The sequence below is a fragment of the Trachemys scripta genome, chromosome 4, assembly GCF_013100865.1.
Source record: "Trachemys scripta elegans isolate TJP31775 chromosome 4, CAS_Tse_1.0, whole genome shotgun sequence".
NCBI classification, from domain to species: domain Eukaryota; kingdom Metazoa; phylum Chordata; order Testudines; family Emydidae; genus Trachemys; species Trachemys scripta.
The window spans coordinates 28,927,729-28,942,754 of record NC_048301.1 but is presented as its reverse complement, the minus strand read 5'-3'; the positions used below and the strand labels follow the sequence as shown (position 1 = coordinate 28,942,754).

The window sequence follows — 15,026 nt, the reverse complement described above, 5'->3', positions numbered from 1 at the left end:
GCGCTTCTCCAGCGCAGCTGGAGCCCGGGAGGGGAAGCGCCCAGCCGGGGGCGCAGGGTCTGGAGGCTGCCTGGCAAACCGTGAAGCTGGTAGCGCTCGGGCTTCGGGCAGCCCCCGGAGCCTGGGAGGGGAAGTGTCCGGCCGGTGGCTCAGGGTTCGGAAGCATGGGGGCTGCCCAAAGCCAGTAGCGCTTGGGCAGCTCGGCTTTAAAGAGAGCAGAAGACTCAAGGTAGGGAGCACAGCAGCCGCAGGAGGGGAAGTGCCCGGCCAGCGGTATTTTTCCTGGACATGTTCGGCTTTTTGGCAATTCCCCCCGGACGGGGATTTGATTACCAAAAAGCCGGACATGTCCGGGAAAAACCGGACATATGGTAACCCTATCCTCTCCCTCTGAATGTTGTGTAACCCCCAAGGAGATTACCTAGATTCCTGGGGCTCTGTCTGCTGGCCGCTCAGGGAGAGGCACACTGTCCCTGGTAGGGAGGGGGAGCCAAGGCAGACTCAGAGTCTGCCTGGCAACCAATAGGGAGTGAGATGCCCTTCCCAGGGAGCTCACAAAAGGGGAGAAGCCATTTTTGAGTCGGTCTGGAGCCAGCCAGGGCAAGGGCAGGACTGGCTGTGTGGGGGAGCTGGTGAGTCCCAGGCCTGCATGCAGGGTTCCTCTAGGGACCGGAAAGCAAGATCCCTTAGCTGGGCTTTTCCCTCTCCACTGATGACTCCCAGTTTGTAGAGTTTTGCTGGGAAATGTCCCCAGCCAGGCTGAGTTAGCCCTCCAGCTCCCTAGGTGAAACCAGTCACCACATGGTTAGCTCTGCTCTGGCTGCTAGTCCAGGGCTGCTGCCTGCTGTGAATGTGTCTGGATGCTGGGCTAGAAAACTACAGTTTGGATTTTAGTATAGTTGTGTAATCTGCACCTTGAGCCCTGCACCCCTTTGTGGTAAGGGGAAATCCTGGGACCAGAAGCAGCCTGACTCCTGTCTGAAAAGGATCCCTGCCAGTAGAGATCAGCCCCTCTGCAGTGACTGAGGAGTCCAGAGTCATCTCTGAACCTGACGATCATTCATGGAGTTTGTGAGTGCACCATCTTTAAGTTAGTCAGGGAACTTGTTTTGGGGACCCCCTACTCCCTGAACTGTGTCCTCAAGCCAGGGAGTAAAGGTTTGGGGATTTTATAACCTGCTGCATATTAAACCTATGGACAGACTTACCACCTCCTCCTACTTGTGAGTCCTTTGGGCTGTACTGAACCCAGTCAGACACACTGCTTGACCACTGTGGAGAAGAATTTTGTGGCCATAAATCATCAAGGACCCCAACAAAGTACGTGTACCAATGGGATGCTAATCTTATATTTGCTACATCAGGTCACGTGACTGGGGAAAGTCACGGGTATTATCAGCATGGGCACCGATGACCCTAAAAATAGTTTTACCTTGTTATGTCATATTTGTCTCTTGTTAATATAATTATTGTGTTGACTATATTGTATGTGTTTGTATTATTTCTTGGAAGTCTCCAACTATCTGGCAAGTAAGTGGGAATTACCCTGTAATTAAAATTTTCCTCCCAAGCTGCTCTGGTAACCCTGCCAGGAAGGAGCGAGGGGGGTGAAGGCACCGCCAAATAAATTCATAGGAAAAAAATAAAGAAGATACACCCTGCTAAGTGGGTGGCGGGATCCAGAAAAACCCAGACCTGTCCATCAACACCTGTAAGTAGATTGGCATTAAAAAAGGTAACCGGGTGGAGAGGGGGCACTACAGTTGTTTAGAGGAAACATCCATAACACTGATATTTAACAAGAATACTTGCACACTGTTGCAATAGAGGGATTGCTAGACACTTATGTTAATTCATGGCACTTAAAGTTTTGGTTTAGTCTTTTGCTAGCCTAAAATGTACTAGGGAATGGGACGTGCAATTTATTTTTGATATATTTAAAACACAATAACTTGTTAAAAAATTAATCATTTGGGGTTCGGTCGCTCAGGGAAACAGGGTCGGTATAAATGTACACAGTGTCTTCTCCAATGCTGACAAAGATTGTTCCTGATATTTAAAACCTTGATCTCCCTTTTTCAGGTTGTCAGTACACAGTATATTTTTCAAGGGTTCAAAGCACTATTATTTTGTTGCCTTAGACTCCTGTGGCATGGCAGAGATACAAGACACTCTCCTAGATGAAGATAATAGCAATGGACAGGTCTGGGTTTTTCTGCTCCTTTTCTCCTCTGCAGTAATAAACTTATGAAATACCCTTCTTCAAATGTTCAGTGAATGCCTTCTCACCCCACGTGCAAGAGTTGGTGGCCTTTGCATTAGAAGAGGGAAGTAAGGCACCATTAGAATCTTTGGGGATTGATAAATTGAGTGATAAATAGTCAAGAGACACTACAAAAGGGTTACATTTCCCTTCAGGTAATAACTTGAAGGGTAATAGATGTACATTGCAACACTGACCTCCCAGGGAGTTTATTAAAGGCAAAGGTAGGAATTAATAGTGCAGGTTGCCTTTTTGGAGAGACTAATTTGCAAAAATATAAACAAATTAGATAGATACTCTGGAATATGGAACTCCTTTCTGAAGGAACTAGAAGCATCTAGGAGGAGAATCTAAACATTGCTGTAAGGCCCTAAAACAGCCTTCATGTGGAGAAAACCCATGAAGGAGCTTGGGGATGCCACAAGGGATTTTCCTCCACATTGTTCACCTAGGCCAGTCAACATAGTGCCTGTTTTGTGGGGCTAACCCTGCCTCCACCTTTCAAGGGAACTACACTGCAAGGAGAGTCTGCTTCCTGGTGCTGCCTCGGAACTTCTTGGTGTCAGAACTGAGAAGTGAATTGTCAGGCCTAGTGGTCAGGCCAGGGACCAGAGCCTGGGGCAGAGCAGGAATCAGGAACCAAGAGTGGGGTTGGAACAAGGCTGGAGCAGGAAGCAGCTGGGGCTGGAACAGGATCAGTCTGTCAGAACCACCAAGCGGCAGGGGATACTCCTCAATGTTGCTACCTCACCAGCAGACTGGTGTGGCTGCTCTTATGGGGAGCCTATATCCCTGGCCTTGGGGTCACCTGGATAGACCTTTGCCTGTGGATTGCCTGAGCCCTAGTTGATTTGATGTGGAGCCCTGAGGTAATCATACTCAGGGATGGCTCATCAGGCTAAGGCTCAGAGAGCATTCGTTAGGCTCAAAAATGACTCATTAAATTACCCCCTCTTCAAAAGATGCCTACCAGGTGTCTTTGAGCCAAGTTTATGAGGGTGTGACCAATGAAATTCTTGAAGCAGGTCAGGTGCATGTATATTTTTGGCGGGCTCCCATGAACCATCAGCTGGACCATAACCCTCCTAATCAACAGAGTACATGAGCTTTCCTTGGGAGAATTTTGGAGGCCTAGATCTGCTTCACTAGATATTCCTCCAGCCCCTGGACTACGATGGGTGGAGATGGCAGTTGTACTCATCCGAGGGAGGAGTGGTCAGTGTAATTTTTCAGCAAGTAGATGTAAAATACCAGGTGCATTTTCATCGCCCTAGGCAGATGGAGTTTGGAGGCCACAGGGCTGATCTGCTGGGTCACCCAGAATTGGACAAGATATCAGTACCCAGCCTTCAAGGAAGTTAGATTAGAGTCAAGGTATTCTGTTGGAGCCATACTTTATCTCCAACTGCGATTTGAGGGGTTGCCCACTGATGAAGGTCAACATAATGCTTCTAATCTCTTTTGGCTAACTCTAGATCCACAAACCTGTATGTCATGGGAGAAGTGGCCTCCAACTACTACTCCTGCCTATAGCTTGTAATAGCAACGGCATAATGGGTGTGCATGAGCAACATTTCACTGGGCCTAGGGCAAACTCATAACACAAGCCTCCATCCCAACCCACACAGAGAGAAAAGTACAAACATACTCACCAAGATTATATAAATAACATTTAGTCCAACTCAAGCATCCACAATTTAGTTTGATTTTTTTTTTTCTCCTCACAGTGATGGCCTTGTGACCGGGGCCTGGTAAAATGTACACATTTCCTCCCATTTACTTGGAGTTTGTATGCACCAGTTGGGTGGGGCTGGGGATATGTATTTTGTGTTTCCGTGCTCTCTCTCTCTCTCTCTCTCTCTATATATATATATATATATATAGAGAGAGAGAGAGAGAGAGCGAGCTGAGAGCACAGTCTGCTTGCTTGAGCTTTTCATTCTTGACATGTCTCTCACCGTTACTGTACTTTTAAATAATCAAGTTACAAACAGGCCAAGCCGACAGTTGGTTTAAACTGGCATAGCTCTATTGACTTCAATTGAGCAAAAACTAACTCTAGTCATATTGTTTGGCTTTTAGCTTATTCATGGAGACTGATTTTTTTTGTGGTGTACGTAAGGGAAGCCACCTAAAGATCTCTAAGCTGCAGACTCAGTAACAAGTGAGTCATAAAATATTTTAAAATGATCATGCAAACAAGGGGAAAATATAGAAAACCAGGTGGGGACTACATTCCCTGAGGCTAGGTCATTAGTGAGTCATTTAGCACAAGGGAACACAAAGCTTAATGAGGGGAAGAATTTTCTCTGGATCCTCTATAAAAGCAGAACATTATTAATTGATCAGAAAATACATTTCTACTTTTACCGAGAACATTTTTTCCCATTCACTATGTGAAAAATTACAACCAAGTTTAATTGTGCCCTCTTGCACTTTTTCACTTTCCATCTGTCCAAATGCCCCCCATTTTCCACTCCTCCCTCTGACATATGGCAGTAGTACCAATCTTTACTTACTTGGGACCACAAGCAACCTAGGAGGTGGTGGGGGTGGTGGAGGTGGTGGTAATAGAGGAGGTGGTCTACACTGGCAGATTTGCTGGCAACTCTCCGTAACCTTCTCTGCTACAGACTTGGAACATGACTTCTGTGGTTCACCTTGAATGATCTGTAAAGAAAAATATGAATTAGTTCCTGGAACCGTATCTCAAGCTAAAGAGAGTTAATAAACATTACAAGATGCTTAGGGCCAAATTCTGCCCTCAGGCACACACACAGAACCCCAATAGCTTCTGTGGGCAGAATTAGGTTCTTTTTCCTTACGGCAGAAATAGGTTAAAAAAACAAGTACAAGCACATTTGTGAGTTCTGATGAGGTGACTTGGCATCTTTGGGAAGAGAATGTCATTGATAGAAGAGCTCTGTAATGGAATGGAAAGCTGCATTCAAGTCAATGGCACACACATGGCACGGTTTCCTATCTCCTCAGGAGTTCGGCAAGGCTGCGGTCTGTCACCATTGTTGTTCAATATCGATATTGAGTGATTGATGGAAAGCTTGAGGTGACAGCTGTCTGTGGCATTGAGCTGAACGCCATTCTGCTTCAATTGTCTTGTTGTCTTAGTTTGGTGAGATCACTGCAGCTGATGGCTGATCTGGTTGGTTATTAATCCAGATAAAACTAATTCCCTGGCTGTTACCATCAATCAGCCTCTATCTCCAGATTACAACCACCTCAGTATTAACCTGTTCAGGGGGGATATTGAACAGATGGCAACTGTCAAATATTTGGGCAGCATCACAGACAGTGCTAGAGGATGCTTGAAATATTTGGACACTTGTATATCAGCAGCTGCTGCCATGTTTTGGGCCCTTCTGTGTTCTCTCTGGGTACATCATGATAGCAAGCTGGCTACAGTGCTGCGGACCTACAGAACCACAGTTATACCAACTCTATTGTAGAGAAGTGAAATATGGGTGCTGAGGAAGGCTGAAGAACATTGTTTTGAGGTTTTCTATTCTCATTCTCTTTGTCAGCTGCATCATATCAAGTCGCTGAACAAGATCAGAAATGAGGCTATTCCAAGCCAAACCCAGCAACTGCCTCCATCAGTACTGTTTCAGTTTTGGTAGCTTTCTTGGTATAGGCATATTATAAGAATGGAAAACCAAAGAATTCCTAAGTATGTATATCAAGGAACGCTGCTACACAGCCAACAATCACGTGGGCATCAAAAGCTTAGGTGGCATGACAAGATACTGCCAGTGGTGGACATAAATTGAATATACAACCATACCTAGGGTGACCAGATGTCCCGATTTTTATAAGGACAGTCCCGATTTTGGGGTCTTTTTCTTATATAGGCTCCTATTACACCCCACCCCCGTCCCAATTTTTCACACTTGCTGTCTGGTCACCTTAACCAAACCACCTTAGGCAACTTTGCCACAGATTGACCCAGATGGTGCTCAATTTGCAAGGGAGACCAAGTCCCATTGGGATTTGCCAGGATAGTGATTGATTTATGGCAGAACTGAGGGCCAAATTAGATCTCTTTTTCTATACTATGAAAACTACCTTTTCTTTATGTCCAGAATCTATTGTGTTAGCCCTTTCACTTCTGGCTATTGTAAACATAAGACAAGACAGCCCAAACTTTGTCCATCTGAGGACCACATGAACCACACACTCATTTCAATCAAGATGGAATACCACATGCTGTGACCCATAACCTGTGTGACATGCTAATGATAAAGGTGGCTATGGGCCATTGTAGGGGCCTGTAGGTATCATTTGCCTCATGTTTTTAATTTGGTGACCCCTGGTATAAAATATACTCAGCATCTTGATACGTCAGGACAACTAGTTGTAATGCATTACAATAGTAATATAATATTTACACAATTATCAACTTTAAAAATATCGATGAATCCTAAAATGACTCATCTGAGACCACAGAAAATGTAGAAAGATTAAGCAAGAGAGGTGAACCTCTGGTAAAAGTGAAATTATGCAAGCATCCCAATAGCTTCCAATGAGTATTTAGTTCTAGAGGTCTCTAAGTCAACTTCTTTTGAAATTAATTTAAACTCCTATTTAAAATAATCTATGCAAGATCCTATTTTGAGGAGATAAGACTCAGAAATTAAGAAAAAGAATGTCTAACATGCATTTTTAGACCTTGATTTAGGAGAGCACTTAAGTACATACTTAAGTCCCTGTGAAGTAAATAGGACTTAAGCATGTACATAAGTGCAGTCTTGAATAGGAGTGCTTTACTGAACCAGGGTTTTATAGAGGATGCTGTGTGGAAGTAATATTAGTAATGGTCTTTCTAGTAATTTTTGATTAACTGTCATTTGATTACAATAAAATGCATTGATCCTTGCAAAGGGAAAGTATAGTTTATGCCATCTTCTGGCCACATTAAAGTTACATACATTATACTCATATATTTCTGGCCATATACAAAAACTGCAGTTTTAACAAATGTACCACTGGTGCACACAGTACTGTTCACATGCATTGTGTACCTAAATACACCCTGTGGCTTTGGTTATTTGGAAACAGTATTTTGTAGCTCAAACAGCAGTGAGTGCAAAAGGGAAAAGAAAAAGTGATGAGTTGGAGAGAGGCTCCGAACAGCACGCCTCAGAAGATTCAGTACCTTAAACAGCTTATCAAAATCTATGACCAAATATAGGAAAAAACAGATTTAATCACAAATACTTTCCAACTGTCTCCCTTACAATCAGGAAGTAATAAAGAGACAGTTATAGACCATCCCCAAAAGTTTCCAGGAACTTGCATGGACTCTTTGAACACTTATGAATCAAAGTGACTCAACTGTATAATCCTCCAGAGCTGGTGATAAATCTGATTGGTAAGTGGGCTTCTTTTTCTCTTTAAATTGAGCTCCCAGAGTTCACAAGCCTCAAAAGAATCTATATGTCATGTTCATTATTCTTACACTACTTATATATAGTATTGTTGTATTAATGATAGTTTCAGCAATAGCCCAGTAGTTAAAACACTAGCTTGCTACAATGCTGAACTCTAGTGACCTGTGCTGGGCTGTGACCTGGGGTCTTTCATGGCTTTGGTTGGTAGTGATAAAATGTATACTCATCAGGGAGGTTGTGGGGCAATATCATTCCATGCACATTGGCAGCTAACTAAGGAGGCTATCAACTCTTAACTATATAGTCCCTTGTCCTGGTATTTAATTTGGTGCTTACTTTAGGTCACTAAAATTACTTGGGAGCCAGGGAAAATGGAGGTGACTAGTGATGGGATGGAATAACACTGGAGGGATTCGGAGCAAACTCTTCATTTACAGCCTAGAAGAAGCCCTGTGTATAAACATACGATGATAGTGATGGTATGGGAAGGCTAGATTGACTTATTACTCTAATTTAATATCAGCCAAGGCCAAAAGGCTCTGTCTATTTTTAGAACTATTGATTGCCTTTTAAATCCCCAGAGGCTGTTTTACAGTGGACTGGTAATAGCATGTCCTCAGAATCCAGTGGACATTTTTTCTCAATTATTTTGCAGACAAGATTAACCCTATATGTGTCCAGCCATACTCCAGTGGAGCATCCTATTTCTGTTTCGTTTTTGGGGTATTTTTGATGCCTTAGTCCATATTGGCTATGTTTCCTCACACTGATTTATTCTCAGCAAATGGCTGAGATTCAAAGGGGTGGGCTTTCACTCCCTTGGCTGCCTTGTCACACAGCAGAGCATCTGGAAATTTTCAGTAATTATGATGAACATTGTAGATTTCACCCTTACTCAAGGGGTTGTCTTAAAGGGAAAGATCTTTAAAAACACTAAAGATGTATAGGTTTGCTGAAAGAGGACTAACCAGAGAGGAATGAAAGCCTTATAATAGGAGAGGATTAGTTAAATATTATTACAAGGGGATTAACTAGGAGTAATTAGATAGAATTAAGAAAAAGAATATGAAAAATGTTGGCTCAGTCTCAGGAAAATCTTTACTTCTGATGATTTCTATTAGTCTTCTGATGAAAGGCCATTACTTGAGTCTTTTAAACCTAAATGTAGAAAATTTACTGTAGGGAGCAATCCTGCTCTGGCAGAGACTGATGAAACACATGACCTAAGAGATCTTTTTCTGTATCTAATGTGTACAATGCAAGGTCAGCTGCCTTTACAGAAGATGACAGGAGTGAAAGGTATGTTGAAAAAGTCTAGACCTTTTATGGAAGATTCTGCTAATTACGGACCTGTCTCAAGCTTTACTGTTTGTTCATTTTGTCAAATGTTAACTTAGCCACAGAAAAACTTCAGAAACACTTAATAAACAAGGAATTTTCAGACAAATATCAGTATGGCTTCCATTCAGTTTATTGCCCAAAGATTGTCTTTGCAAGGGGTCACTAGTGATCTGTAGATCTCTTTTGATCAGGATTTGTTTCCTTGATCTTTGAGCTTTCAGTGACAGTTCCTATTGCTGGACATGGCTGAGAAGTTTTGTCTCATTGTCCTGTCTAAAAAAATTAATTCTTTTGTTTTGAATCTGGCTTTCTCAATACATTCATTAATTTGTCAGGTTGGCCTGTCAGGTTGCCTGGGCTTAGAGCTAGGTGATCCATCAGTAGCAAAGAATTTACTCCTTTCTCCATTCTCAAATTACCTATGGACAGAGCTGATTTTTATTAATGTTTTCATTATTCATAATTGTTTGAACAATTTATGTGAATGTATTTTGCATAAAGGTTAGACATTTCCTAATACTTAGGTAAATAAAAATCCGTTTGTACAAACATTCATGGAAGATTAGTTCAGGTAAAGTAGTCCATGTGCAAGGAGCAGCATGCAAGGAAGAGCAAAGAGAGTGATGGGAACAGAAGATAAATGAGAAAGTCAGATGGGTATCATTGACAGAACGGAGAGAGAAAGGGGGCATGACTGTGAGAGAACAGTAAGGGCCTGGAAAAGACTTTTAGCTGTGTGGACCACATGGAAAGGTTAAGTCTGGAAAATGCTATAGAGGAAAATTTGGACTTGGACTGGACCTGCACCACTGCAATTCACTATTTCTGGCAACTCTTCTACTTCCCTCAGGTGTGGGTAACCTAACTGGACCAGTATTGACAACATGCTCATGGAACCCAGGGTCTCTGGGTATGTCCTACTTTTTTCCTGAGAGTGTTTCATTAATTTCCTGAAAAACAGAAAAGTTGCTACAGAATTATTCTAGTTAGTCTGGGCAAAGTTAGGAGGCTCGGCTTATTTAGCTAAAGATTATGGATCAAATTCATCCCTTCTTAGTAAATGAAGTTACACCAGGGTTGGATATGACCCCAAATCTTGGCCCATTTACTTATAAGAACTTGTACCTGGGATGATTTTCCCCTTGAGTCTAATCTGTGATGGAAGGGAATTCGTATTGGTAAAAGAGCTAGGATCATATATGGATAATGCATGGCTCAGTTTAAGGTTTAATACAAAGAATGTGCAAACCTCATGCCTCATTAAGGACACTCTTGGCTATTCCATGCATGACCTTTTATAATTGGGTGGGGTGGGCAAGTAAAAACTCTAATATGAGCAGATTGACTGGACTCACACAAAACACTAAAAATGTTGCAGTTATAAATCAAGAATCAGGCAGTAGAACTTCTAAACTATTGCAGAGGAAGCCTGGACAACTCTGGTGTGCCTGTTTCACAACCTATTTAAAATATTATTGATTTATTTTTAATTAAATCACCTGAGTGACTTGTATGATGGGTGCTCATGCAAATTTTGGTGACTGCCTGATCTTTTGAAGGAGATGGTTTTCAAAATGCTGCTCTTGTCACATCATTGCATTTTCCTTAAATGTACACACTTTCAATTACAGAAACTAGTTTAGCCATCTGAATTCTAGCGCCGGACAGTCAGCAGAATGAATAAATAATTTATTGCAGTTGGAGAGCTCACAGATCTTATGAAAGACAAATGTTAAAACAAATAAAAAATCCCAGTGTAATCTTTTGGAGTCCACTAAGTTTAGAACAGAGAGTAAAGGACATTAAGTCTTTGCTATGTTTTCGCCAAAAAAGAAACTGCAGTTGCTCTGTGCTGAAACAGTACTCAACTAGCTCATCAATTACTACTTTGAAGACATATTATAAATAAAGTGTAAAATATCAAAGGGATGTGTTTTAGTTAGCTTTGCTGGTTTCCTGGTTGCCTGAATTGGAAGATCACTGTCCATTTTAGTCTGCTGTTTTTTCTGAGTCCATCTGCAGCAAGGTCACTGGTCACCCCACATTACGATCAAGGTCACACCACATAACAGTCAGAGGCTGCGAATGGACAAAGCTGATTCAGCTTTTATCCAGCGAATTCTCAGTTCAGAGACACTTCAGACACCATGCCAAAAATTACCAGAATGAGGCTTTCAGCACTTCCCCAATGTGTTCCTTGTTTTGTACATATTGCCACCTATAGTAATTACACTCTAAACCCTCTCACTGTCAACATGTTTAAAAAGATCAACCACATCTTGCTCAGAAAGAACAAGTGTTGATCACTTAGACTCCCTAGAAAAGCCTCTGTGTCTCTCTGTAATCAGCTGTAATCAAAAGAAATTGGAATTATAACTAGGCAAGCAACAGCTACATATATTGGGCTATTCCTCCCTGCTACATGGACGACTATCAGTTTCCAAAGTCAACAATTTGCAAAAATTAAAATCTGAACAATTCTCTGTGTGTATATACATAGTCTATTTTATACATGCAGAAATCCTGGCCCCATGGAAATGAGTGTGAGTTGTCCCTATTGACTTCACTGGGGCCAGGATTTCACTCATCATATAAAATACACGCACATGTGCATTCCATCTCTCTCTCTCTCTCTCTCTGTGTATATAATTTTAATATTTATTATTAAGACAGCACCAAAAGTGTGATTGTTTCTTTGCAGACAGAGATGGACACAAAGTATGTCCCTGGATGAGTTTACAAATCGCTGTAAGTAATGAATGACAGTATTGTTTTTTGAAGTGGTGTAGCCGTGTTGGTCCCAGGGTATTAGAGAGACAAGGTGGGTGAGGTAATATCTTTTATTGGACCAACTTCTGTCGGTGAGGTGAGCTGAAGAAGAACTCTGTGTAAGCTCAAAAGCTTGTCTCTCTCATCAACAGAAGTTGGTCCAATAAAAGATTTTACCTCATCCACCTTGTCTCTCTAGTATTGTTGTTTAACATTTGTATATATCACCATGTGCATGCTGTGCAAGTCCATCTGAACTGTGAGAGGTCACTGAAGTTCTCTGTAGCACATTCAAATATTCAGAAGTATATGAAAATAAGGAAACAATTTAAAAGCGGGGTATGTCTGAGATGCCAAAAATATAAAAAGCCATTTAAAACCACACACTTTTGAGTCAAACCCAAGCAATTAGAAGTTGTTCTAAATGCACCATTTTGACCTGTAAACTAAAAACCATCTTCAGCAGTAATGACAGACAGACTTTAAAGGTGGCGGGAGTGCAGCATTCAGAGATCTAAATGGCACTCTGGATTTTACAGGAAGTCTTAGAGTCTCTTTCTCCGGCTCTGGGTGACAGTGATCTCCAATTTCATCTTTTTTAACTGTACAGGAATATGTATCTGTCTCTAAACACTCTCCTAATCCAGGAGATGAAGCTATCAAACACCACTTATTTCCAAACCCCACCAGGAGAGTATGGGGCAGGAAGCCCCAGGACCCCAACCAGCAGTGATTATTTCCAGCTCAAGAGAGTCCTCTCCCTTCTCCCACTCCGGGCTATGGCCACAGGGCATCAGTAAATAACGCCAGATGTTCATCTGTGCTGCCTGCCCCCTCCGACCCAACTTCTGAGTTAAAAGTGCCCGGGGCTGGGGCAAGGTTGGAGTTACCTGAATGACGCCCCAGAGGGGGTGGAGGGCACAGTGCAGCAGCAGGGAAGGCCAGCAGCAGTGGAGGAGCAGCAGCAGCTCTCTGATCAGCATCACTCCTCTGGGCGAAGGGGCTCGTCAGCTCACGACCTGGGTAACTGAACGGGGGGAGAGCGCACAGCAAAGGCGTTTCCGATCGCACTCCCAGCCGCAGAGCGCGGTGCCTCCCTCCCCGAGATCTTCCCAACTTTATTTCTAAAGGGGTGGGTGGGGAAGGGGCCTTTGGAAAGCTTCGCAGCTACAAGCAAGTCCTGGCTTCCCCGGTCAGCAAGACGCGCACCCCCTCCCCCGCCAGCTTCCCCTTCTCCCCTCCCCCTCGGGCATGCCAGCGGCGGGGACCCCCCTCCCCAAGGGAATGGGTGTTGGTGATGCTCTCAGAGCAGCTCCTGCCGTGCAGGGCAACCCGGTTGTTTTCCTTCTTACCCGGGGGGCTGGGCTCGGGCTCTCAGGTGAAGCAGGACGCTGCTGGCGCTTCCTTTACATGCCGTGGCGGGGCACCGGGTGCAGGTAGAAAAGTTTGCAGCGGGATCAGTAGCAGCTGGTGCACCGCCTGGCTGCCCCCTGGCTTTGCCTCCGCTCGCTGCTGAGCCGGATCCCTGGAGCCCAGCAGCCTCTCATCGGGGGGAGGGAGGGCGGAGGTGAGGGGCTCCTTTCTCAGAACAAGAGCTTGCCCAGCCAAAAAGAAAAAGCAAAAGCCCGGCCAGTCCTGTGTGTGTCTCTCTGGCTCCGAGGAGGGAGGACAAGGGAGGGAATAAAACAGCCCACCGCCCGAAAATGAACCTGAGGTCCAGCCTGCAAAATGCCACTTGGTCTCAATGGCTGGAGGTAGGATGCGAAGCCCCAGAGGATAGTCCAAGTCTCGGAGCAATCCCTCCCTCTTTCTCTCTCTGCAATTGCAACAAAACCGCAGGCTGCCCAAAGAAAAAGTGCCAGACCAGGAGCCCAAGCGAAATCAGCTGTGAAATCCGCTCCCTCTAGCCCCCCTCCTCCCCAAAAGCGAAGAGATCAACTGCTCCGGTCCGCACAGAGCTCCCTTCCCGCAAGTAGTGGGGTTGGTGTCTAGTGCCTGCCCAGTTCCTTTGGGTACCAGATCCTCAGCTGTCCATCACCAGAGCCCCAAGAAACAGCAGAGAGAGAGAGAGAGGTCGGCTGTGCAGAGCCCATGGGGAGGGAGCAGCGAGGACAACCGGGCTGGAGAGGCGCTGCACATGCAAAAGGAGGGGGGGGGATATGAGAGCAAAGCCAGAGGCTCCTGGCTCGCCTGTGAATTTAATCTCTCCCCTGCCTGCTGCTGCTGCAGTGATTTTTCATATCCATCTAGCAAGCCCATTGTGTGTTTGGCACTTGGCTCGGTGCTTTTTCTTCCCTCCTAGGCTCGGCTGATGACACTCGATCGGGGATTTCTTCTTGGGAGGCTCAGGGGTTTTCTCCCACACTCATTAAAAGATCATTGCAGGTTGGAAACTGACAAGCTTCCCCTCTCCTCCTCCCCCCGCCCCATTGCTGCTGGAGGCAAGTTAGCAGCGTTTTGGGAGGCGAGTGTGGCTTTGCCAACAACTGCCCCCCCGCCCCCCATGGGCCACCTCAGTGGAATAAGTGAAGCCCAGGAACACTTGCAGGTTTAATTGTTTTACTCATTTCTATACAAGTGGCTACTATAGGAGGCACAATTATAGAAAATACAATCAATTAGTATGAATGTTTCTACAGCACCTGCCATCTGAGGATCTCAAAGCACTTTACAGTATTGATGGATTTAGCCCCAGTGCACCCCAGCAAGGTCAGGAAAGTATCATCATCCCCGTTTTAAAGAGAGGGAAACAGGACGAGAGAGGTTACTGGCCTGATTTTCAAAGGCGCTAAGCACCTGCTGCTCCTATTGCAATCAAAGGGAGCTATTGGGTGCTCAGGATGTCTGAAAGTCAGGCCCTAAGTGACATGTTGATGGTCCCACAGCAAGTGTGTGACAACAGTGGTTGTAGAACCCCAGGTTTCCTGACTCCCAGGGCTGGGCCTTCCCTATCCGAGATTAAAGCACATTAATAAAACCAATATTGCAACAAAGACAAGCAAGAGGTGTAAAAAAGTCACTCAAACCTTAAACAGAGTCAGCGCCCTGACGGCCATTCGACTTGGAGCCCTGAAGGTTTGATGGGCCACAAAGGGTACAAATCTCAGTCAGATGCCTTCTGCTGGGAAGCGACATTTCTTTCAACCTGGCGTGTGGGATTATCCTGTCATGTGAGTGAATTATTTGCTGTATGGTTTTTTTTTTTTTTTTTTGGTGTTTCGTGAGATGTAATAATGAAAGACACTTTG

General features: G+C 44.2%; 1 protein-coding gene across 2 annotated transcripts in view; it reads right to left on the bottom strand.

Annotated features, from left to right (window-relative positions):
* The window catches only part of PRIMA1 (proline rich membrane anchor 1), a 74,424-nt gene extending 60,262 nt beyond the window's left edge, over positions 1–14,162 (bottom strand). The window contains exons 1-3 of one of the 2 annotated variants that reach the window (XM_034768146.1): positions 13,131–14,162; positions 12,669–12,805; positions 4,783–4,933 (exon numbers count right to left, since the gene is read on the bottom strand). In XM_034768146.1, the coding sequence (XP_034624037.1) occupies positions 4,783–4,933; positions 12,669–12,761 (244 nt within the window). In that variant the 5' untranslated portion in view covers positions 12,762–12,805; positions 13,131–14,162. The remainder of the gene's footprint in view (positions 1–4,782; positions 4,934–12,668; positions 12,806–13,130) is intronic. The other variant, XM_034768145.1, reaches the window with a different exon arrangement.
* Between the last annotated feature and the right edge of the window lie 864 nt (positions 14,163–15,026).